Genomic DNA, 25,094 nt, shown 5'->3' with positions numbered 1-25,094 from the left:
GTTTACGCAACACTGAACTGGAGTGGATAAACACTGCTAGATTCCGGCTGCGAGGCTGCCTTCTCCAAGAGTGCCACATATGAGCATCCTGCAGTTAACTGCAGCCTTACACATACTTGGTTTTCTCTAGCATTCCTCAGGCTTTGCCAGCCTACCTACACTTGGAAGAGTTAGTTACATGCTGAGGAGCACCTGCCTTGCCTCAGTTTCTTCTGAGCACAACAGCATCCAAACACTGGCTGCACACTACCTTTCTGGACAAGGGCACTAGCTTAGGGGCACAAAAAATAAGCTGTCAGAAAAACGCTGATATTAATTTAGTTGTGTACTCACACGTTGCTTCCATTATTTTATCTGCAATTCGGCGGTGTTTAACGGGCAAGTCCTGCCTACGATTAAGAACACGCGTGAGGAGGCTGAGGCGCGACTAACTATCCCAGGCGCCAGGGGGCTCCCTCGCTCCACGCCCCCCCAGCAAGGGGCGGGAAGGAGGCGGTGTCAAGCCCTGCCATTACGTGAGTGGGTGGGAGTATCCCCACTGGCGAGTACCGGCCGTGAGGATACTGGCCGAACGGGACGGGCCTCGCCGGCCGGGAGCGAAAGAGGGAGGCTGGAAGGGAGCAGCCGGGATACGAGCCCCGCAAACGGAGCTGCGGGACGGCCCCCAGAGCTCCTCCCTTCTGTCAGTGAGGCGCCGAGGCCCTACCCCTCCTCCCCGCCGCGCAGCGCCCATTGGCTGGCGCGGGCAAGGCTGTGTGCGCGCGCAGGGCCAGCTGCCGGGGTGCGGGCGGCGCAGGCGCGGCGGGAGGCGCACAGCTGCGGCCGGGCCGGGGCCAGGGCGCAGCCCGCTGGGAGGCAGCGGCAGGTGAGAAGCGGGGCGGGCCCGGGGAGGATGCTCCGAGCCGCGGGATGCTTTGTGATCAGTGCTGCCGCTCCCCAGTCCAGCGGGTGCCAGCACTGCCGGTAGCCGTTCGCGTTCCGCGCTCCAGCGAAGGGCAGGGCTGCGGCGCGAGGGGCCCGCGTCCTGCAGGCCCGGTCTCCGCGACACGGCTGCCTGTGACAACGGGGATGGAGGGGTGGTGATGGTGAAGGGGCTCTCCTGCTTCTGTGCTTCTTTGACGGCCAATTCCAGAATGATCGGTGCCGGGAAAGTGGCAATCACGTCATTAAAACACAGGGTTAGTGATGCACTAGAGTGAACAGTTATTCTTGTGAACTGAACCACAGCTACGTCAAGAATTATATATCACATAAGGCTCAAGGAAAAATAATGTTAAAAAGATGTTGCTCTGGTTTAGGGTTAAGTGGTAGCTTTTCAAAAGCAGTTAGAAAAATGCATGGAAAAATACAAATGTAAAGGCAGGTCCATTAACAGTTGCATCAATGTTACTTTTTTTTTTCCTTTAAGCAGAGCATCTCTCAAGAATACGCCCTTCAAAGGCAGAAAGAGACCACCCTACAATGATGAATGCCGACATGGATGGTATCTTACTGCTTTTCCTTATTATTTTTTCTATTTAATACTTCATTTCCAGCTGTTACAGAGGTTGCACTAAAACCCATATGATTTATTGCAGCTGTTGAGGCTGAGAATCAGGTGGAATTAGAAGAGAAAACACGCCTTATTAATCAAGTGTTGGAACTGCAGCACACACTTGAAGGTTAGCGGTTTGACATATGAGATTTTTCGCAAACACACACTAGTATAGCAAGAGAAGAGAACCTTGGTTTTCTTGCCCTACCTTAGCCAGAGTGCCCAGAAGTATGTTGCTTGCCCAAGTGAAGGTACATGAGCAGGATCTCAGAAATACTTTATTTTTTTTTCCCCCTCCTTATGCAATATAACATTTGCTCAACTCTTGTACCAGAAGCAGAAGAGAAGAGGTGATAGCGTTAAATGTGCCCAAGCTCCTTAGTTGACAAACATCTCTGAGTCTGCTCCTACCTGTACTGTTGTGTCCAGGCAGTTTAGTTTGCAACAGCTTAATTCAGAAATTTAAGAGAATAATAAAAGTACAGATGAGCAGTTAGTTTGTGTATCAAGTTTGTCACCATACTGGACTACAAAATGCTACAGAAGAAATGGGCTTCAACCAGAATTTGCAAGTAGCACAAGTAATACCTTATGGCAATGTTTCCCACAGTTAAAACTATTCACAGTTTATGCAGGCACATAGGACATACTCATTGTCTACAACAGTGTCTAATATGTTTCTTATTATATCACCTTTGCAGATCTCTCAGCACGAGTAGATGCTGTTAAGGAAGAAAACTTGAAACTGAAATCAGAAAACCAAGTTCTTGGACAGTATATAGAAAACCTGATGTCAGCCTCTAGTGTTTTCCAAACAACTGACACAAAAAGCAAAAGGAAGTAAGGGTAGACTCACAGATGATGTCATTGTATTGCTGCTGTCTTTCTTTTTTTTTTTTGTTTTAATTGGCATAGGCTACATGAGCTAAAATACCTTAGTTTGCGGCTTTACTGGATACCTGAAGATGAAAAGCTCTGGTGATAAAACACAATGAAGAACATTATCATGAACAAGAGAGATAAGTTTGTGTAGTATTAAGGTTAAGCAGTGTGCACATGTAGTGTGGAGACTTACTAAACTTTTGTATTTTAAAAATGAGCATTATCTTTACCAGTTGGATTCAGTTTGTCAGGTTAAACAGAAGTCTGCTGGCACTTTTTGAAGTCTTAGGGTAGTATTCTCAAATAGCAAGATAATAGTTATATTGTGTTGAAACCTCATTTGATAAACGTGTTCAAAGTCTCATTGCATCACCTTTTCCACCTTTAATATATTACAGAATAGATCTGCAAAGCAATTTTAAACAAAAATCTAGAAACCAGTTAAGAATTTCTGTGAAGAAATATGAGTATGACACTATTTGCAGGGCTTGTGTACAGAAAAACACTTAAGATTTTTTGCAAAGGGGGAGGGTAAGAGAAGAGGAACGAGGATAAGCAACTTCAATCAGGGAAATACCAAACTGAGGCAGCATCAGAGCATTTGTAGTTTGCAAGATGCACTGTCAAACCATTTTCAGTTTCCTGTTTCCTCAAAGAATGATCAGTCACAGCATCATGATCCTCCTGAAGTTTTTTAGTTGTGTGATGAAGAGTTAAATAAAAATCCAGGTAATATACCTTACAGAAACAGGTGGTCAACAACTGCAGAACAATCTGCAGTGAGGAACCAAGCACAAGTCTTTCCTTCCCACCTTTTACCTTCCTTCTGAAGTGCCAAACTCGTCTTTGCTTCAGGCCTTAGAGCAACTGTTTTCCTGCCCCAGAGCCTGAGCTTGTGAAGTACCTTTCAAGGCACAGCACAGAAACAGGTATCTTTAGGCAGAAGACTGCAGTGGAAGAAAGGTGGCTTTTGCTGCTCAGATTTTTGCTGCTCTGAGCAAAGCCTAGCGTCAAGGTGCCCTGTTTTTTACTGGCTTGCCAGTTTGTTAATAGGTTTGGCAGAGAAGCTCAGCCCAAGTTGTGGGTCTGAACATTTCTCATAGAAGCAGCACATCTAGCATTATCAGTATTAACAGAGAGAGAGAGAGACTGAAAAACAAACAATGTACATTTTAGCAGTACTCAGTCATGCATTTCATCTTGCCGTACAGCAGCATTGCAGACCTTATTTATGGGAGTAATGTAGAACTGAGCTCTCTCTCTTCAGTAATGAAGCTGTTGTACTTTTAACAACAGCAAACCACTAGTTAAAGGATCTCTTCCAACCTTGCTGTGATGAATTCTATGAAATAAAGCTGCAGGAATGGAATTAGTAGGTCTAATAGTAGAATAAATCCCTCTCAAACCCAAAGTTTCTTGGCAGCTAAGCACTGCTGTGTCTTGAGTGTAAGCTGACATTGTGAGGTTCCCCCCTCCCAAAGGAGGGGTTTCCCATTTCTCCCCATTTAAGATGGCTGTACAGCAACTAGAGTGTCAGCAAAGTCAAATGAGTGCAAACAGGGCACTAACAGTTCAGTTTTGAGGGCTGATTGGAAGTCTGAGGCAAGAAAGATGATGGAGAAAAGTTTTACCCACCAAGGCACAACTGGCTGATACCATTTGTGTCATCACATCCTGTAAACATCTCAAAGTATTTTTACTCTTACACTGGCTACTTTCTCACTGGAACTTTAAATTCATCCAGTAATTGCTAGCAGGTAGAGCAGATCACATGGTTAGTCCAGGGTTTGGGCATTAAAAAAAAGACTACTCGCACCAAACACTTGACTTAAGATTGCCTTGTATTACAGCCATCCCAGCTTTAAAGCCACCTCACTGCACATCTCCATCTGCACTGTAGGGGATCAAGTGGAAACAGAGCATGCGCTTGTTAGACTGCAGCAATTTCCCGAGATCAAGTAATCTTAAAATCATGGTTTTGTATTGTAAGATTGGATAGTGATATTTTAATCCATCAGTGTGTATATAGTAGCCATTTCATCTATGTACCATTTACATCCCGGTACTGTGGCCTTCATTTAACTTATTAACATTTTAAAGATGTTGTATTTCTGACTTTACACTAAATAAAAACTTTTGATTTGTCTCAATTAGTTTGGTTTAACATTTGTGAACTCTAAAAGTTCTCTTAACTGTCTCCAGCTCTGCCATCACCTTAATTGTTTCTATGCAGCCAAAATGTCTGAAAGACTAGATGTAATTAGCAAGTGTTAAAGAGTAAACCTGGGTTAATTGATATATTTTCAGCAAAGCTTCCAGTTCCAAACTCACCTAGTGTTTCCATCCATGAATTTTGAATTTCTGTATACTTTTCTGTTCTGGCTAAAGGAAGAAGGAAAAGGATTGGTAGATTGTGTCTAACATTGTCAAAGCTAAAACTTGCATCTCTCCATATGGGAGAACTTTAAGCCAAGTTAGAAGAGATTTGACCTTTTCTTAAACAGGTAGTGAGCTCTACATTAGACAGAAACCAGAATTACTTCATCATATATTCATGAAGGTGAAAGCTAACAGAGGAGTAGCTTCAGTTGTAATTAAAGAGGCCTCAGTCTCCTATGTAGCCTCCCCTGAATATAAGACATAGTTTGGGATTGGGCATCATCAATAAGACTGCTTTTACTAAGCCATGATGTAGCTGGTGTGTCTGCAGGCTGCAGAGGTCTGATACTCACGAGGTTCCAAAGAGGACTGACACTTTTAATAGCAAGGCATCCTGGAACTGGATTATCAGTTTCAAGCAGCCATGATAGCAAGAGCAAGTATTTTTCCTGAAAAACCTGTTCAAATACAAATGGAATACACAGGAACTGTGGGGAAACCTCAGTTACAAGTGTCAATGAAGGTTCTCCTTTTAGCCTGGCTTTCTAGGTCTATTGCCTCAAACCCCCAAAGCTCTGATATTTCTCCCCTAATTACTAGCATAAGACTAGATCCAAGTAAGATGATGTGCAGAAAGATATCTTCTATCTCTGGGTAATCAAGGTCATTAAGTCAGTATTTAAGTGAGATAGGCCTTACAGAGAGTCAGTATTGCTGCAAACACCATCCTTGAGTCATAGCCTCATCAGATCATTTTACCCATAATAAATAGATCCTTGTTTACTGAAGTGAGGTACAAGCAAAGATGCTGATGGCGCATTAATCAAGACCTTATGGGAACCTTACTAAACTCTAAGGGAAGACTAGCAACCCCTCTGGGAGTGACCAGTTCCTGGAATAACTGTATCACACCAAACAAACCTCTCCTTCTCTCCGCACACCCCCCCCCCCCCCAAAAAAACCAAACCAAACAAACCCAAACAAAACCACCCCCCCCAACAAAACAGATAAACACTACCCCCAAAACCACAGCTGAATGCTGTAAAAAATCCAAAGGACTTTTACCAGGCTCAGACAAGACACATTCAATAGAAGTGCTGAAGTGTTCCCTGACAGCTCACAGTAGCTGTTATTAGCAGGGTAACAGATTCTAACAACTGGTAAAAACTTCTACCTATTGGTCACACATCTCAGGCAGGAGGCGGAATCTGTACTCTTCACTTAACCTTTTGAGTTTAGACCCTAAATAAAGAGGAGGGAACCTGCATTAAATCAAACAAAAACCCAACCAAAAAAAACCAAAAAAACCCCCAAACAAACAAAAAAACCCACAACCAACCAACACACCCCACCAAAAACCCTCAAACTCTTAACAAAACCAGAGGCCTTTCCACATAGTTCACACAAAATAAGAGTCCAATATAATTAACTTTCAAATAGTTCAGCACAAGCACTTGAAGGCACTAGCTTCTTGATTAGGGTTAATTCATTGTTCATTTGTTAGAGGCTGCCATGGAATATACACTGACCCAATCTGCTGTGAAAATATTTAAGAGGTTTCTGGTGACTGCAGTTTTATTGTTCATTTTAATATACAGCTGAGCTTTAACAAAACAACATTTCTTTTACAATATGCAGTTTATTTAAACTATGTTATGAGAATGCCCAGTTACTCACATCTGTAAAAAACTGAATCCATCAAAAATTCTTATCTATATTAATAAATTCCATGTTAAGCAAGAGAGTTATTAAATATTTTCAGGAGGCAGTGTACACTTAGGAAGTATTCTATAAACAGAGGTTATACCGCTCTGGCTTGGAACATGAGAACTATAAAAGTTTGAAAAAATCATCTGTATATGTCACTTTTGCAGTTTTGATACCTGCATTCAGAAGTAAATCAAGTCACATCAATTACTGCTTGTTCTAGGAGTATTCTATTTTAAAACAGCTCTTAAAAATAAATTACAATGTCTAAAGTAAACAGGTGACCAGCCATATAACAAGATCAACTAAAATAAATAATTTACAATAGAAATTGTTGCTAGCACTAAATCATACAAAAACAATTATTGCATTTAGCTCTGCACAGAAAAAATACCTTTTCTCATAGCAACGTGAACTGCTATAGATGCTACATCTATACTATCATCCTCTTTCAGCTGAAAAGTGTAAACCACTAATTTTGTGCTAGAGCTGCAAAAATATTATAATTTATTCACTTTAAAAAATATGTAGAGTAAGTTATCTCCAACTAATACTAATTTCTAGGAACCTTCAAATCTTAAGGATCTTCACCTTAAGATCAGCTGGCTGACTTGTAATTTCCCATTTATTCTGAATTCAAAACATCAGACAACTCCTCACAGATACTTCTCCTTAAAAAAAGGGAATCAAGGAAGGTTAAAAGAGATTAGAGAATTCAAATAACAACTTGTATCAATGAGCCCCCCTTTTTCCTTCAAATCTCAGGAACTTGCCTGCTCTCAAGGCCCACTGAGGTGACATACCAAAAGTTACTATCATCTAGATCTACAAATACTAGCTGGAAGTAACTCAGTCCTTCCGTACTCTTCTTTTGCGCACTGATTTCAGTGCACCATCTCCATAACCTGTGTCTTCGTTAGCTTCTTTCACCTGTGGGGGGGGACCAAAAAAATCAGCATTAAAATTTTAAACCAATTTTGATTATCACAACTGGCATACTACTTTATCCCCCTTTCCCTCACCCCCATCATTGTATCACTAAATGCAACACTTCAGTGATAGGACACTTTTTTTCCATAATACTAATCTATGAATAAATAAAGTAAGTAGAAGACTTTCTATATGCAGAAGGAAGAGACTGTACATCAAAGCCGATGTCAGGAATTTGGTTTTGCTCATTTACTGCCTGGTTTAAAAGCAGACAATGCATTGCTTTCTCACCTCCCTGCATCACCTAATCGTAAGCACCTCATTTAGAATGAGCAGCTCACAGACTGTGGCACAACCCGAGTGAGAATATGGCATACATGATATCTCCCAAGTAGGTCACTAGGTAACTCATGACTGAAATTTGTACACCCTAAAAATACCCTGAGAGAAGCAAGACATAACCTCACTGTGACAGCATGTAATGGCATACACACAGATACTGTTATTATATTCACAGAGAGTCACATGCACCTTAATGGATTCATCAGATACTGTGTTCTCAGGTAAGTTTAAGGGAAAAAAAGACGCCAAACTTCTTAAAGGAAGAAGAGGAAGTACTGAGTAAGAGGTAATTAATGGAAAATTTCAGTGCTGAAACAATGCAACCTCATGTAAGGTACAGTTTCTTAGAGGACTTCTATATGAAAAGGAGTTAAGGTTACATTAAACAAGTCCTCTAATCTGGGAAGGGACTCATTTAGGGAGTGGCAAGCACAAGGATGACCAACAGAAATACTGTGGGTGGATCTAAAGCATCTCTGACATACCAGTGTTACTAAATGTAAGGATAATGAGCAGTTGACAAGCAAGAAAAGCACACACAAATTCCATTCTACAATGTAATTTTCTGAAAAACATTTTACAGATTATCTGGTGACTGGATTAACCTGCACAAGAAAAATGGAACTGCAGGTGCTGAATTCAAAACCAGTATGGGTCATTTTGATTAAACCCTTATTTCTTTTAGCCAGAAAAGAAAAAAAAAAAAAAAGTCTCACTGAAAGGCTATTTGTTCAGAATCACATGTTTCCTCAGTTAAGTAGCATGATATAATGAGACTGACACCTGCTGCAGCAGCCAAATTTAAGGCTTGATTCATTTAACAACTTGTTAAAAACTATACTCCTGTAAAAATGTTTCATGTTTAGAGACCTGCATGATCACTTCATACTATAACTATATTTTAGAATAAATATCACCTCTTAGCCAGAATTACACAGGAAAAGACATGTTTCACAAACCTATAGAGAGCAGTTGAGGTGTCCAACTCAAATAAACACACATCCCCCCTCATGATTTGTTTTATGTTTTAACAAAAGAAAAACTCTTGTGGGTAACTGAGCTTAGAAGAATGATGTTGGATAAGGACAACCCAAAAATAGGGGAAAAAACCCCACAAACCTTACCTCATCTTCTGAACTAGATTTATTTGACTTATCACATTCTTCTTGACTTGTATCCGCAATGTCATTTTCTTCTTCTTCACCCTCATCTTCTGCAGAAGAAACTAGTTTTACTTGGTAAACAAAACTATATTAAATATGTACTATTTCCAGACACACCAGTAAGGAAGGGAGCCAATCTCAGAATGAACTGCTAGTTTCCAATAACCCTTAAAAACATCTCTAATACAGAGAGTAGAATTCTCAGTGTTCAGTAGAAATTGATCAGTGTTGGATTTACTAACTAATTTTAACAGCTTTGGCATTCACTCTTTTCACAATAGCACATACTTTCAGACTTTTAAGTGACCAACTGAAATGACAACTTTCAGTTGGTTTCCTTCAGGGAAAAAAAAAAAAAAAAAAAAAAAAAGCAGCAGCTTTCAGTATTTCCAGGCTTTATCAAGAATTACTAAAATCAGTGACCAGTAGAATAGTTCAAGGAACAGCCCTCCCACTGACAGGATGAAAGACTTATGTTAAAGACTTAATGCATCTGTAATAGCTTTTAAAAGGTACATGTATCTGAACCATTCAGATGTGTTCAATATATAAAATATTCAGAACTAAGAAAATACATACTGTCTACAAACACAGAAAGACTGGTGGAAGCATATTTACTTCCTAAAAGTGAAAAATACTGAGAAGAACCTTACTTTCTGCTTATATTTATCAAAGAACTATTAGCTATGGAATGCTAATTGCTGGAGGTTGTCAAAGACAAAAAGATGACTCAGAACACAGCAGGTTATGCATACTCAAAGATAACCGGCTGTAATTATTGGCAATGCAATCCACAAAATAGTCCTATTCATATATTTACAATCAATCAAACAGCAAGCTGGCTTGCTCATCTTACCATCTTCAGCAGTATCTTCATTTCCTTTTTCTTCTTCTATTTCATCATCATCTAATTCCTCTCCCTCTTGGTCTAGTTCTCCTTTTGTAACTGGCTTAGATATATCAGATTTTTTAAAGTCAATATCTTCATCTGTTTTCTACAACAAATTAAAAATCAATTTACACTTAACCTAAGAATTAAACAAAAGCCACTGTAAGCTAAGTAATATCAATGGCATATTGAAAGTGCGTACTGTTGCACAGATGATCACAGTTTTAAAATAAAGTATTAAGAGTAAAATCAAATAAAAAGATAGTAAGTTTCTCTTACCTTTGTTGGCCAGCAGAACAACACCCCTAGACCAACAGGAAGAGCTAAAGTCAAGATGTAAAGAATCCAGAGCCACGGGTGGTCTTCTGCAGCAGTCACCAGTTGACTAAACATTCCAGGCTACATTAAAAACAATTATTAATTTTGCATTTACATCCCTCAACACTTAAGTTTACAAAGTGTACTGTAAATATTTTAAGCTTTATGTTGCCTAAAGAAAACCCTTCTTTACCTCTATCTTTTAATGAGTAAAACAAGATTGGATTTTAATACTAGTAAAGTAACAACTTGACAGACCACAAACTAATAGCAGGTGCTAAGTAAGAAGTAACAAACCTGGTACTCCAAATGTACTAGACTGGCCACCACTCAATTTTGCAAAGCAACATTTGAAGTCTTGGCAAGCTCACACTTTATACTCTTCCCAGCTACTTTGTTTTTATCCCATACTGTGATAACTCAGCTGGAAGCTCCCAAAGCATCAAGAACCTCAGAGCAGCAGACAGCCTCCTGAAGAGCAGTGTCTTGCTCCGTCTGTACTACCATGTTCTCTCCTTTGACAGCCAATTATTCAGGGTGTAAACTGTCCTCCCAGCCCAGTTCTGACTTACGTAGTAGAGGGAGGTAGGTAGGCCAAGTGCCTGGTCCAGCAAGACCCCTGGAAAGGGTACATCAGAAACAAAGGCAGGAAGTTTGAGAGGTGGAGCAAGAGGACTCAAAGGGAATTTTTTTTTTTTTTTGCTATTGTGTGTATAGGCAAAGATACAGGTCCAGACATAAAATCTTGTTTCAGAAAAGGGCAAGGATGTGGGAGGTGTCCTTCCTAACAGCATGGGAAGATATGCTGTTGCAACTTGCTCATCCTGTGATGCTCGTCCCCTGACAAACAGCAGCTGTCAGGAATTTGACACATTTACCACTAACCCATCATTTCTTTCCCACAACTGCAGGCCTCTTGTCACTCAATCAAATACAGGACTGTTAGAAAAACTGTAGTCACTACAGGCAGACACTAGAGGGGCTCACGATCCCGTATGTCAGAACAAGTCGAGCCTTTGTACGTGAAAAAGCTCTAGCAAAAAGTGTGGATACACACATCGAAACGGAAGAACAGACACAGCTCCATAAACGTGTACTATTTTCAGAGCTGCATAATATGCATCCAAGCAGCCAAAGGCCTAAAATTATTACACAGAAAAAACACATGACTATTCACCCATTTCTCATAGGAGGGAAACATGCAAACATGCAAAGAACATACATAATGGAGTTATCCACAAGAAATAAACAAAAGAACAAACCCCCCACACAAAAGTCCACCAAACCAAAGAAAGAGGTCTTTGAGTGCAAGTAACTCAGCTTCCATTTGCTGACAGGTACTCAGTTTCTAGTATCACCATGAACAACAGAACACTTAACCTATAGTGAAGCCCATTTCCCACTAGTGTTTAAGTAAAATGTTGTACCCTTTTAATTTCAAGAGGGTATTAATCTGGGAATGGTAAAAAGCTATGAGAAAAAACAACCCTATCATAGTTAGTACAAATATTAACTGCACACAAATTAATACTGTCAGCATTAACTGACAGATAATTCTTCCAAAAGCACATCTTCCTCACTACTTTTGGCTACCAAGAACATAAAGTTTATACCTCATTAGCACCTGCTACTAATTTCTTCAAGCCCCAGCCATCTGCTGCCCAGCGATCTGCTACTTCTTTTTCTGAACATATAATGAAGTTATCGAAGTAGATATCAGACGTCATAGACCAGAGTTCTAAACCAATAGCACTGACAGCAGTCATCTTGAATGGGTGACTATCTTCAAAATAGTCTGGGTTTGGTATTTTCCGAGGGCTCCAGATTCCCTTTAATGGAAAAAGAAAAAAAGAAAAAGGAAGAAAAAAAAAAAAAAAGCCAAACAAAAAAAAGTACTCGCATTACTTATACCTCACTAAAAGCCAACAAACTCTGAAACAAATTTTAAAACAATTGGAACTTCCTGACTATTTTAAATACACTATTTAAGAAGACAAGCAATTGAGTTTAACCTACATAAAACCAGAATTGGAAGTAGCCCATAGAATTTTGGTAGCTGGATCTCAGTTTTCTGTTTAGGGCAGACATCTTAAAATTAATGGGTTTGTCCACAGAGGGTTACAGTAATAACTAACTGTACACAGTATCTCCATTCTTGCTGGTACTGGCGATTCCAAACACACTCTTTTTAAGTTTCCTAGAGTAACTCTAGGAAACAAATTTCCTACTGAAGGGGAAATACGATATTAGCATTACTTCTTCCTCTAGTCTCTCCTTCTCTGACACATAGCTTTGGGCTTTGTTCATCAATATAGCATATACATTTTTGTAAGGGCACTGCTTAATGTTTTGTGGTCACTAATAGGATCTTCTGAGGTAAGCATCTATTGTCTGGTGGCCTAAGACTGCAGGGGAACTACATCCCATGGTCCATATGGTCCTTTCCATTATGTGTGCGTATAAACTGACAGCTACTGTAACCAGAAGCGTTAGGGAAAATTTTATGGAAGGAAAATTCAGCTTTATTATACCTATGCAAATTAGATTCAAATTTTGTTTGCAAATGTGCTTAGGTTCTTAAACTCGTAGAAATCAGATTCAAGTATTCTCCAGCCACAATACAAAGTAACTTCCCTTAATATCAAACTGATTTCCTTGTATCTGTAGGCAGAAGGGGAATTTAATTATTGATGCTTCCACTAAAATTTAACTAGTAAGTCAATCTGCTTACTGAAAAGTTTCGTTTTTTAAATTAAAAAATGTTAAGACTTAAAACTCCAACAAAAAAGATCAATATTTCACTAAAGAACATGATCCAGAATACAATTATACAGAACATACTAAGTGATACGAGTGCAAATCATGCCAAAAGCGACTTTTAGCATAGACATTGTTTTAATGTAGGAAGCATTTATATTTTCCAATGTACTTAAAGAATATAAAAAAGCTCAAAATGTTTAGTGAGGGTATTCACGTTCTAAAATACAAAACATACTACATATATTTATTACTTTGAATTGACTGCTCTGTTGAACTCCGTACCTTTTAACAAAGACTATTTCTATTACCTGATAGTTTGGATTATCTATCAAAGGTGCTTTCCATTTTCCTTTATAGTTTGGGTTATTCTTCATGGGACGCACCCAGAGGCCACAACCAGGTGCAGCCTCACACTTTGGATTAGGGATCTGAGGGGCTTCCCACTCCCCATCCATTTCTTCATCCCTACATAAAAGATAAGAAGTTACAAACAGCTGATTTGAGATTGGGCTGGTCTGAACACTAGCAGTCAGTCTGAAGTTAGGGTCCATACACATTTTGCTTTAACAATCTCAAAATTTTGACCAGTTCACAGAACTTTACCTAACATCAGCAAAACTTTTTTTTTTTTTTTTTTGAGGACTGCTATACTCTACACAAAAATGTTCTGGTTTTGTTTATGTATCTTAAAAAAAAAAAAAAAAAAAAAAAAGGCAATAAACATGTTCATTTTTCTCTAAAAGCAGCCCTCCAAAACAAATACACATTCCAACTTACTCCCTCAGAAGGCAATGAGATTTGGATTGACTTCTGATCCACAATTCAATTTGCCACAGACAATAGCCAGGCTTATCTACAAGCATGTTAACAAACCTGTGCTTACTGAATCAAGTTCTTACCAGTCCTTTGGTTTTCTTGCATTAGGGTCTGGAACATACTGTGGTTCATCATCAAGCCATCCCTCAGGCTTCACAGCATCAGGATCTTCTATTCTGGAAGGCTCATCTTCATCCCTTCAATTACAGACTTATGTTAGAAAATACAGCAGTTGTATTTTGAATCAGCACCTGAAACACAGCACCTGACTTTGAATGAATGTTCTGTTCAGAGGACTGTAACTGGCATGAAAGGCATGATTTTCAAAGGCACAAGACAATTAGACACAGTGATCACGAGAATTAGACATCCAATTATCTGTTTATAAATATCCTAGTTATATTTACACTGTTTCAAAGTACTCCTTAGCCCAGAAATTGCTGCCATTAACCGGCAAGTGTCAGCTGGATCTTACCATTAGGTTTTTCCCTCCTCTTCCTAAGTTGCCATATGAACCACAGTTCACACAGAAGGAAGTAGAAATCACTGAATGTAAATTAAGACTATATGGTGAAGAAAAACCTCAATGACCCTCTTCCTAATCTCTCAGGTATAGTAATCTTAACTATTAATTGCAACCATGGAGGGTAGAAATTGAGCAAAAAGCACAATTTTTATTTCCTTAAAAGATGACCAGATTCTTGTACCGACCTCAGTTATGTTTCTGAATTTTAGTGCTTCTAGTAGTGAAACATATCCCAACTGCTACTAGCAAAAAAAGTAAAACCAAACAAATCCTTTAGAAGAAGAACTTGCAAGTAAAATATATTGTACAGATAAAAATGTTCTCCTTACCAGTCATCTGGTTTGACAGCATTCGGATCAGATATTTTTGGTCTCTCATCCCAGTCATCAGGCTTCTTATCACTAGGATCGTCTATTTCTTTGTGAGGGTTTACTGGAGGAACCATATCCTCAAGAAGACTTCCTTTACTGACAACCAGTTGGTCAATTAAAATTTCAAATGTATCATCTGGTTTTAGCACTAGAATGAATAAACTAATATTAAAGCAGTAATGGAAGCATTCATTTTACAAATATCTTTAAACAAAACCTATGTAATAAGCACAAACTTAGACAAGTTATAGCAAACAGAATCCTCACTAGCCACTCAAGTACTGGATCTGAACACAAAACATTAGAATTGCTACTGTGGGGAAGTATGACAGGAATCAGGCCTTCCTAAATGAAACTTCTTGCACATCCAAGCACCTTGTAAGAGATTTTTCAAAAACCTACCACTTGATCAAAATTCTGCTTCATTTTAAATTACAGTTTCACACCAGAAACACAGGAAGCATGGAAACACAGCAGTTGCATCAGTAACACAGCTAAAGGATCAAAATATTTTCTCTCAGATTCAAATCTGACAGCCATCTCCCTCAAGTGCAGATTATGAATACAGAAAATTCTTTCCAAATGTTTTGGTATTTTACAAGTGTATCTGAGAAGCCAGGGTCATAGAACTGTGCTGTGACAAACGCAGTAACAGACACTCAGTAAAAGACACTCTATCCACATCCATTTCTAATAACCAGTGAGCACATCTTTATGTTCAAGCATCCATTCAACAAGCTATTAAAATAAATACTATTCCATTTTTATGACAGCTTTATAAAGATGGATGATGAAAACCAGAGTAACAGTCTCATAATGACTGTTTGATAATAGCTAATTAAACTCCTGCAGGCTAGAAGTTTTCAACAGTATTAAAATACCCATAAATGAAAAAGTTAAACCCCTGTATCACTTCAGATACAATGCAAAGAACTGATTTTTAAACTTCAGTTATCAGTCACGTAAAGCATTAGAATCACACAGCTCTATGGAGTCTATTTGAAAAATTATAACAGAATAAATGCAATCTGGAGTTGAAGTATCTTTAGGCATAATTTCTAATGAACAACCCAAATACAGGAACGCATGCACTCCTTTACCACAAGAACAGAGTTTTGTTTCACTTATTATCTAAAAGTGAAAGCTCATGGTGGCACACTACAGTAATCTATTAAAAAAAAAAAGAACAAAGTTACTTTTCCCATGGCACAGCAGTTGAACATGCCTTCTATTATTATTCCATGAAAGTTCAAAAGTACAATCAATTTTGCTGAAAAAAGAACTAAGATATTAAACTTTCATCTCTGCTATACTGTTTGTTGGCACAGAAAGAAATGTCACATGAATTAAAACTAGCTCATATTAATTCATCTTCAGAGAATATGGTAACATCTGCTCATACACACTGCTGCAGATACAGGTGTGAGAACTCTTAAGAAGTGGAGGAGAGTGGCACATGGCATGCTGCAGATGTAACTGAATTCCTGTGAACTCTGATGCCTTCCTGGAATATTGGACAGCTGTGTGTCTTTCAATACCTTTAACAAATGTATTTTTATCATAAGTACTGAAAATACTAATTCTTCACACTAAAGGCTGGCCAGAACCGGTATTCTTTCCTGTGGCTGAATATTAAACAGCAGCATTCAAAAGCCACTCATATGTCCTGCAGTTAAGCCCAGTCATTACGTCACTTAAACCCAGTCATTAGATCATTTAAGCCCAAACCACTAAGCAACCACCCCTCAGAATTAACAAACTATTACAAACAAACAAAATCAGACTCAAATACAAAGCTTCAGGGCATTGAAACACAGTTTTAATCTCTCCTTTCCAATTTAAACTTGTAAGTTTACCAAGATGTATACCAAGATATATACCAAGAGTATACAGATGCGTCTTCTTGTCCAAGTAGAATTTCTTTAGGTCTACATCAGGACGTTTTGCATGTTTTTCCTCATATTCTCCAGTTTTAGGATTCTTATGTCTGAAGATAAAGTGTAGTTTGTAATCTTCTCCACATTTATCTGGTCCAAACATAATAGTATAAGGTGTTTTGTCAAAAAAGTATTCCTGTAGAAGCAAGAAAGCTGAGCATGTGTTATACTGTATATTTTAAGAAGTTATACTGTATGTTTTATGAAGTAATTTGGGGTACTTTATTCCCTTGATGTTACGGCATAAGGCATAGTTGTCTTTTCCTAAAAGGTAACTGAAAACTGATAGCGTAAACCATGAGGAGAATTGAACTGTTCTCTCACGTTGCTGGGTGCTCTCTGTTCTCAGGGAACGGAGTAACTGTAGAGATCACTTAAGCCTCTGAAAGGAGGATTATTTAGACCTTACCCCTATGCTAAGTAGAGATGCCTGTCACAAATCAACACACCCAGGTATCTATATTTTTCTACAAACAATAAGCTAAAAGATGGAAGGGAACTTGATATTGTTTTTCATAACAATTTTATTTTTTCAGTAAATCCCAGAAATATTATTCTTCAGTATTTTATTACTCTTCTTGCTCTACATTAAATAACAGCAACAGTAATATACAACCCTGAAAATGTCAGATACAGTGATTCTCCTTCAAAGTATGCTGCATTAAACTGGGATTTTTCTTCCAACTATCTGTATGATTTTTGTACTTGGAATGCACAGTAACATGGTGCCTTATATCCTTAAGCAATTTCCTGAAGAAGACCACTTGATTTCTGGAAGTTTTATTCTTGAAAGATATATTCTGAGATAAATGCATTAATTAAAATAAGTCCATATTCTTAAGTTTTTTGAATGCAAAGTAAAACTTTTTCACTTCATGCACTACAGAAGTGCATGCATTTTAAGTTTGGTCCCTTTTACAACACTCAACAGTCTAAGGAAAATGTCAATGATAAGAATTAACAATAATTAACTATCTAATAGCAGTATGCACATATACAGCATTGAGACATGTCCAATTTCAAAGTTTAAAAAACAAAAACCAAAACCACAAACAAAACCAAACAAAAAATGAGAAAGAGAACAGTGGTTCTTTTAAGTTACCTCATCACAAAGCCAGTGAAATTTCAAAACCAGTACAGGATGAATTGTGAGCCAGGTCATAAACAGGCAAATTTTGCATTTGCCATCTCCTGGTTTACCTTGTAGTAAGACAATGTAAAACTTACAACTTCAGTTTTACTGTCGTTTACATGTCTTTCCATTATGACAGATGTCATGCTTCTACTTATTTTCCTACAGTCTTTTAATACTTATCTGTTCGTACTCACCTTATTTGAGCATAAAAAAACCTCCACACCGGCATACAAATGTTAGGAAAAAGGAAGAGCACTAGGAAGTTTCATTTAAGGTTTTATTAATACATCTTGGAAATGCTTACAAGCAACTTCTTACATATGTTGTCATCTCCTAGACTCTTGCAAAAATAGATATTATCCCTTAATATCTCATGAAGAGTCCCACTGTTAAGTGGCTCTTCCTGACTGTCGATTTGCAGTCAAGTCCTATGCTGTCAACACAAAATTTATGTTGCAGAAGCTCCTAGGTCACAAACCACTGCCAGTTCTCAATGTTAAAAAAGTTGCTAAAATACCCTCCATCACAGGCTAGACAGCTTATATCTACACCCAGTGCAGTGGCAGAAATACTGAAGTGGAAACAACCAGTGCCAGAACTGAGACTTGGCTAGAAAAGGCAGTATTTTAAACACTGGCATGGTAACGAAGAGTTTTGCAGACAAGTTTGGAAAGGGCAGGCAAGTCCATGTCAATGTATTAAGGGAAAAAAATAATCTACAGAATAGTCCAGCATACTAAGGCAAGCACTTACTAATTTTTCATACCTGATCATTCAGGCCTTTTCCTGGGAACAGAGATTCCCCATCCCTTTCAGTTTCTAAATCCAAGCCGTGACCCCTTTCTAAGATGCTATGTTGTGTGCCATGCAGTAAAAGGTGTTTCACAAATTGCAAGTTGAGATTTTACAGCTTCTATTATTGCAGAAAGTCAGGTTAAACACACACAAGAGACTTTTGTCCTGGATATAAGACATCACTTGTGCAGAACTAAGAGTACGTTAATCACAGCAAACTCTTTATTCTAGCCTTCTGAAATTCACATTTTGAAGTTTTTTGTGAGAATACAGATCTTAAGAACTTTAAGTTTTAGACTAAGTTTCATTAACATAAATAGAAACTATAACAAGAATAACATCAAATATTCCACCAGTAAAAAATGCACAATTCCAAATATATTGTGTGTATATAGTAAATTATATGTATATTATTACCTTGGCCAATCTTCTGCTTAAACATTTGGGAAGCTTTTAAGAATTTAGGATCCATTAAGAATTAATTTCTTATTGACATTTCACAAACACAATTATGCATTTCTCAAATGAACAACTGACAGCGAATGTTAAGTATGAGGACATACCAGATTCAAGTCATCGCTGCTGGAAAGAAGTTTAATATATGCACCACCACAGTCAATGCCTTCTTGAAAATTCACTTCATATCTGGGCAAGTTAAGAAAAGCAACAAAACATTCGAAGTATCAGACAGATATAAATTAACATCTAATCTGCAAGTTCTAATTATGAATACATTAAGACTGTATTAGTCACTAAAGCAAAACACTTCCATGTGACCAAAAGGTCTTAATTGCCATGCGAGCTAATACAGCAGCAATGTCCATCAAAAAACGCCACAGTAGCAACTGCTACAGTAGGTATCACCAGTAAGGAAAGTTTCAAGGCAGTATCAACCAACATGCAAACATCAAAGTGAAGTAAAAATGGGCGAGAGTTCTACAAAGCTTGTGCCACCTCTGAAACTGACCAGATGACACACAGAATTTACCCAGAGGAGTTATCTGGATATATCTGTAAATACAAGAAAGCAAGTCTGAATATCAGAAAAAAGCAGTCATATTGCCATGGTGCTCACAATCACTAATACTGCTATAACATGTTCAAGATTCTAGTTGCTTTTATGGAGCTACACAAGTATTCTGAAAATGGAAAACCACTGTGCTCAAACTCCATATGATTTAGATCCTAGAGCAAGACTGAAAATTAGCTTTTTCAGCAATCTTGTAAATATTAATTTTTTTCCAAAAATATGTCAAGAGTTTAATTATATCTTCTTATTCGATTACTAAATTACTTACAGTTCTGACAGCTCTGAATAGGATAAGGCAATGCTATGTGTAAGTCAGTTTTTTGTTTTTTTGGTTTTTTTTTTTAAACAGACATTCAAACTATCTTCTTGGTGCAAAGATTTTAATAATATTAAATCTTAAGCAAAAATAAAATCTGAGGGATTACTTACTGAACAATCAAAGGTTTATCATCAAAAATAAATTCCTTTGTTAGCATAGCTGATATTGCATGATGCTTTGCGACTGATTTTAACACTAATCCTCTGTCTCCAGGCACTGTGTTTTCTTTCAGCTCTTCTACTTCCCATTTTCCTAACACACACATACACACACAAACACAGAGTCTTTGAAAGAAATATAGGCTGAATTAAAGAAATCACAGCCCCACTGAAAGCAAATAAAGACCAATTGCTAAAGTACAGAAAAAATCTTGACATGTGATGTCACAGAAGTTAAACAATAATAATCCAATCCAATACTGGTAATCCTGCTATGGATACAAAACCTCACTCAAGTCCATCTTACATTTCCCAAACTAACTGCTGTACAGCACTCAAACTGTGTTCCCCTCCCCCAGTTAAAAAAAAAATCATGGTACACAAATTTGCTGCTCCTATTTTTCTATCAAATCAATAACTGAACATTTTAACCAGCACTTTTCAATAATTAGAAACTACTAGAATTCCAGCTCCACAGTTAAAGGATAAAAATAAAAACTGTGTCATGCCAAAGATCCATCTAACCCACTGCTCTGGCTCAGACAGCAAGGAGGAGAGAAAGCTTAGGGAAAAACAGAGCAAGTAGTTTTAACTACAGTAAGTGATAAGCTTTTTCTTTTTTCTTTACCCCAAGTAGCTCTTTCTACAGCAGTAAAACTCCTACTATCATAACTGTTACAGCCAAGAAAGTTATCAAAATCTCAGTTTTATGTTTAAAACAGACTTTCTCAACTCAAAGGAAAAAAAAACCCATTACTCCAAAGTAGGAAAGAACTACATCCTTTCCATAATCCACCATAAACCAATGAAATGGAACAGAAAAATATACACATTTAACATTAAATGTGTTTACACCACAAAATTTCATTAAGTTTATTGCACAAACCCGTAGCGTGTGTAAACTTCCACTGGATTTCTGTTTAATTGCAAGTATTTCTGGTAAGTGCTAAACCTAAAACCATCTCTTCTATACCAATTTACACACCAAAACCCTACAAGTTATGTTTGCTTACCACTTTCTATTAACATTGACTTCATTTGACAAAAGAGCAGTGTCAAATACTTTTCTTCTGCAGCAGAAACTTTTCCTGTTCTCCCTACTTTTTAGAATCACAGAATGGCTTGCATTGGAAGGGACCTTAAAGATCAGCTAGTTCCAACCCCTCTGCCACAGGCAGGGACATCTTCCTTGAATGGGTAGGGACACTTTCTCTTGAACGAAATAAATTCATATGGTAATACTATTGCCATGGATCACACATCTGTTAGTTTAAAATCATATTAAAGCAGGTATTTCTAGCCTAGGAATTTGTAAGTGCAAACCCCACTGACAAAATCCATCAAAACAACTTTTTCATTATTACTTTACAGATTTATTTTAGACTACTATAAGAAAAAACTGTACAAGAACTACTGAAGAACCCTATGCTCAAGCACAGGCATTCTGAAAAAGTATTTTAAAGAAAAACATCATTCAGTTTAACACTTTCATTTCAGAGGCTAGACCTGGAGACTGGGCTGGAATAAAATTAATTTTCTTCAAGTTTAAACCACGACAGAGACCAACCCATAAATCAGTAGGACAGACACAGCAACACAGAACATGCTGCTTTAGAAATGTGCTTAACAACCAAAATTGAAATGGTACATCTTACTGACATGATTTCAGAGAACATAGTTCTCAAGAGGTGCTATCCACAATCAATACTGAATATGTAGATGCCAGAGGGTATTTTACTATCATTCACTGCAATAGATTGTTGGGATGCCAAAAATAGAAAATTATCTTCACGCTAAGTGACCCAATGAGCAAAATTTCACATCTCTGTTTCAGGGTAACAGTCATTATACAAACTTTTTTCAAAGTTCTCAAAGAATAGTTCAGTATAAGAGGTAGTTGCTTCCCAAAGAGCAAAAGAACATCAGAAACTATACAGTGGAAATGAACATTAAAACTCTCTACCATCATATTTAGAAATGTTTTCATCTGTGTCTTCTTTCTTGGTTTTAGACAACATCCACCTAAAACAAAAAGCGTAGTAGTCATTGAACTGCTTATGCAAAGCTGTATTATTTAACAAGCACAGGAAAACCAGCTTTTGCTTCTAGGCTGTGAATATGAGAAAATGATTTTGCCAGTCAGCATCATGGCACTTTGTGTAGTTCAAAGAACACGAAACAAAAAATTAAAATAGACTAGTCTAATACAGCATTTCAAAATACTTCCTAAGATTATAATTGATTATACAATTATAGCACTAAAGTAATTCAATTATTCTGAATAAACTTCAGTTTTATATACAAGGTAAGTTTGGCAAAATATAAGAATTTTACATAAGCATATAATGTCAAAAATACATGGAAAATAGCAAGGTTCAAGTGTAACATCTTCAATGTGATAAGGAAAAAAAATAATCATCCAAAGAAACTTTAACGCTACCCGACAGTAACAGTACACATGCATAGCAAGGGACAAAAGGCAGAGGTAAAAGCGTCCAAATGACAAATGCAAACATGCATTGAACACATTCTAAGTGTATTGCACACAGGGCACCCCAACAGGGAAACCAACTCCTGATCTCCTTGAGACTATGAACAAGGCGAACTCAGCTTATCAAATTGAGGTCACCAAAAAATATGCACATTTCACACATAGGAAAAAGTGTTCATTTGGAAAAGGAAAAAAAAAAAAAAAAGTAGAAAGAAAGGGCAATCCACCCTCATCTGGCCATACAATGGTTCTATCCCGAGCCATGTCCAGGAATATCTTAAGCCAACAGTGTCACTGAACTCTTCATTGTATCAACTACAATACTACATTTTTGTTATTAACTCTAGAAAGAACTACCTTCATTCATTCTGAACCATCCTCTGCATGGAGTATTTCAGGGATGAATAACTTTCCTGCTCAAATTTCAGTCAGATTTGTTTTTCCAGAGATGCTAGAAAAGTTCACAATGTAAATGGCAAACTAGATCCTTGGTCTACCAGGGGAAAGACCAACAAGGAAATAAAACATCTCTACAAGTCACACAGAAGATTTTCAAGATTCATTCTCGAAAAAAGCTATTCTATTCTGGTGATTTACTTAGTCAACTTATACACACTGTTTCCCAAAAGCTTGGCTGACGAAAGGCAACACACTGCTTACTTTCTCATACAGCTTAGTTCCACAGTTGTTATCCTTATGTAAATTATGTACAGCTAGACCAAAAAAAAACTCCCAAGCATCGTAGCAAAATCTTTGAATTGTAAATTTAGCAGGAAGACAAACTCATCTTTCAACAGATCTCATGAAGCTAGAAATTGGAGTGAATGACATTTTTCAAGTATCCCAGTAAGTTTTTGCATTTGTTAAGCAATGTTCGCACAAAAACCAGCAACATATCTGAAATGTTAACTATCAGGCTTAACATTATGCTGTATTTGTAGCAAGCATTACCAGCCTTCCCAATTGTAACCCCTGTAAAAATTAATTTTTATAGAAATACTAGCAGAAAAATGAATACAAAGTCCTCCCACTATACGTTAAAGTGTTCGAAGTTTAAAATTTTAAGGCATAAACTTACCCAGCCAATACTCCATCAAAGGTTTCTGTAAAATACACTTCCCCAGTTGGCTTTGGAGTCCGGTACACAACCTAAAACACACACACAGGTGTATACTCTAACAGAAATTACAATTGTCAAGTTGAAATACACTATCATACCTCTAGAAGTAGTTCCACCCAAACAGACAACCAGATTTTGATCATTAGAAGTATCTAATAGCATAAACCACCTTTCCTCACCCCTCTCATTTTCACAGTTTGGGTGCATCCCTCTAACAGTGAGCAATTTCCCATCTGTGATTTTTAAAAATTGCTTCCTAAAAACCTCATAACTAAAGTACTGCTACATATCTTATGTGTAACAAAACCCCAGGAAATTTACCAAATTTACCAAGCTTGGACCGATTCTCTGCTTCCACCCTCTCTCTAGAAACATTTTTCATTCTTCTGGTTTCCTGTCTACTTGGCACATTATAGTTGAGCTACACAGTAAAAAGTTGAAAAAATGATTTATGAATATTGCCCACATCTATTGCGAAGTAGAGCATAACAAGCAAGGTTTTCTGAGAGCAAAGTGTCCAAACTTAACTGATGAAATCAAGAACTGGTCTAAAGTCAAAAATCAGTAAGACTAAGATACTTTCTGCTGTCTAACAATGGCATGTTAGAAGTTACAACAAAAAGGTTTTGTATCTAGACTGAAGCACAGACTATCAAAACCTTCTTCATGACTATTCATCATAGGCAGGAGATGTGATTTGACACTTTGGCATAGCAGGATCATTTGTTAAGCTTGTCCTACGTGTCACGTACAGCAACTGAAAAAGACTGGTGGGTTTGACATCCACTCAGTTGTTAACTCGCTCTTTTTTAAATACATTTGTCCATCAATTTCTCTAGTAGTTATAATCACATATCTTATAATTAAACAAGCTTTAACTAAAGACTTCTGTCATCTTACCTCTAAGGAAGATTTATCTCCATCAACATCAGCTTCTTGAGACTGCTTGTCAAAATCCTCTACTTCAACACTGGAATCCGGAGTGTCTTTGTTTTCAGCTTCTGCAGTAACTGAGCTAATTATCAGGACACCCAAGCACAGCCAGTCCCACTGGAGGTACATCCTGGTTATCTGAAGAACTGAAAGTTTTAATTTTTTAGATTTCAATTTAAAGTTTTAAATTTCATTGCAAGGATATTATCAATACCATTGGAATTTTACCCCAGATTTTATCGGTAGGAGAAAAAACCTATTAAATAAGAAATACAGATCATAGAATCACAGAATCAACGCAGTTGGAAAAGACCTTTAAGATCACCAAGTCCAACTGTCAACTGATATAATAAAGTATTATCACTAGAGTATTTTAGTAAAGTACTGTATCTTAATTTGAAAAATTTCTCACTAGACAGCCCTGACTCAAACTCTATTCCCCCTCCTGTTGTCCCTACAGTAGTGTTTGTAGTCTGTTTCCTTACCTTGCCAGGCCACAAATCTAGCAAGAATGTGACTGCAGTCTATATAAGTTTTTAAGAATTAAGACTGCTTTTAT

General features: G+C 37.6%; 2 protein-coding genes across 6 annotated transcripts; one reads left to right on the top strand and one right to left on the bottom strand.

Moving 5' to 3' along the window:
• Window positions 1–657: 657 nt before the first annotated feature.
• On the top strand, window positions 658–4,560 carry SCOC (short coiled-coil protein). Of its 5 annotated transcripts, none has more exons than XM_080623234.1 (4): window positions 658–865; window positions 1,412–1,483; window positions 1,578–1,661; window positions 2,236–4,560. In XM_080623234.1, exons 2-4 carry the CDS (start codon window positions 1,462–1,464, stop codon window positions 2,376–2,378), a joined length of 249 nt encoding a protein of 82 aa, XP_080479360.1. In that variant the 5' UTR covers window positions 658–865; window positions 1,412–1,461; the 3' UTR covers window positions 2,379–4,560. The 5 variants fall into 5 exon arrangements, with proteins under 5 accessions (XP_080479360.1, XP_080479361.1, XP_080479363.1 ...); XM_080623235.1 differs by having other exon boundaries at window positions 1,409–1,483; XM_080623236.1 differs by lacking the exon at window positions 658–865 and adding an exon at window positions 1,051–1,178.
• Window positions 4,561–7,280: 2,720 nt separating this feature from the next.
• Window positions 7,281–24,664, bottom strand: CLGN (calmegin; the record flags this gene model as incomplete). Its single annotated transcript, XM_080631953.1, has 14 exons — window positions 7,281–7,432; window positions 8,899–8,987; window positions 9,794–9,932; window positions 10,106–10,225; window positions 11,758–11,973; window positions 13,213–13,369; window positions 13,804–13,917; window positions 14,576–14,765; window positions 16,498–16,690; window positions 19,048–19,129; window positions 19,944–20,085; window positions 21,955–22,013; window positions 23,561–23,631; window positions 24,503–24,664. The coding sequence occupies 14 exons, from the start codon at window positions 24,662–24,664 to the stop codon at window positions 7,352–7,354; spliced, it is 1,815 nt and encodes a 604-aa protein (XP_080488079.1). The 3' UTR covers window positions 7,281–7,351.
• Window positions 24,665–25,094: the final 430 nt, after the last annotated feature.

This window comes from Psittacula echo, assembly GCF_963264785.1.
Source record: "Psittacula echo genome assembly, chromosome: 1".
NCBI lineage: Eukaryota > Metazoa > Chordata > Aves > Psittaciformes > Psittacidae > Psittacula > Psittacula echo.
Note: the sequence above shows the minus strand (reverse complement) of the source record. Positions and strands in the feature narration are given on the sequence as shown.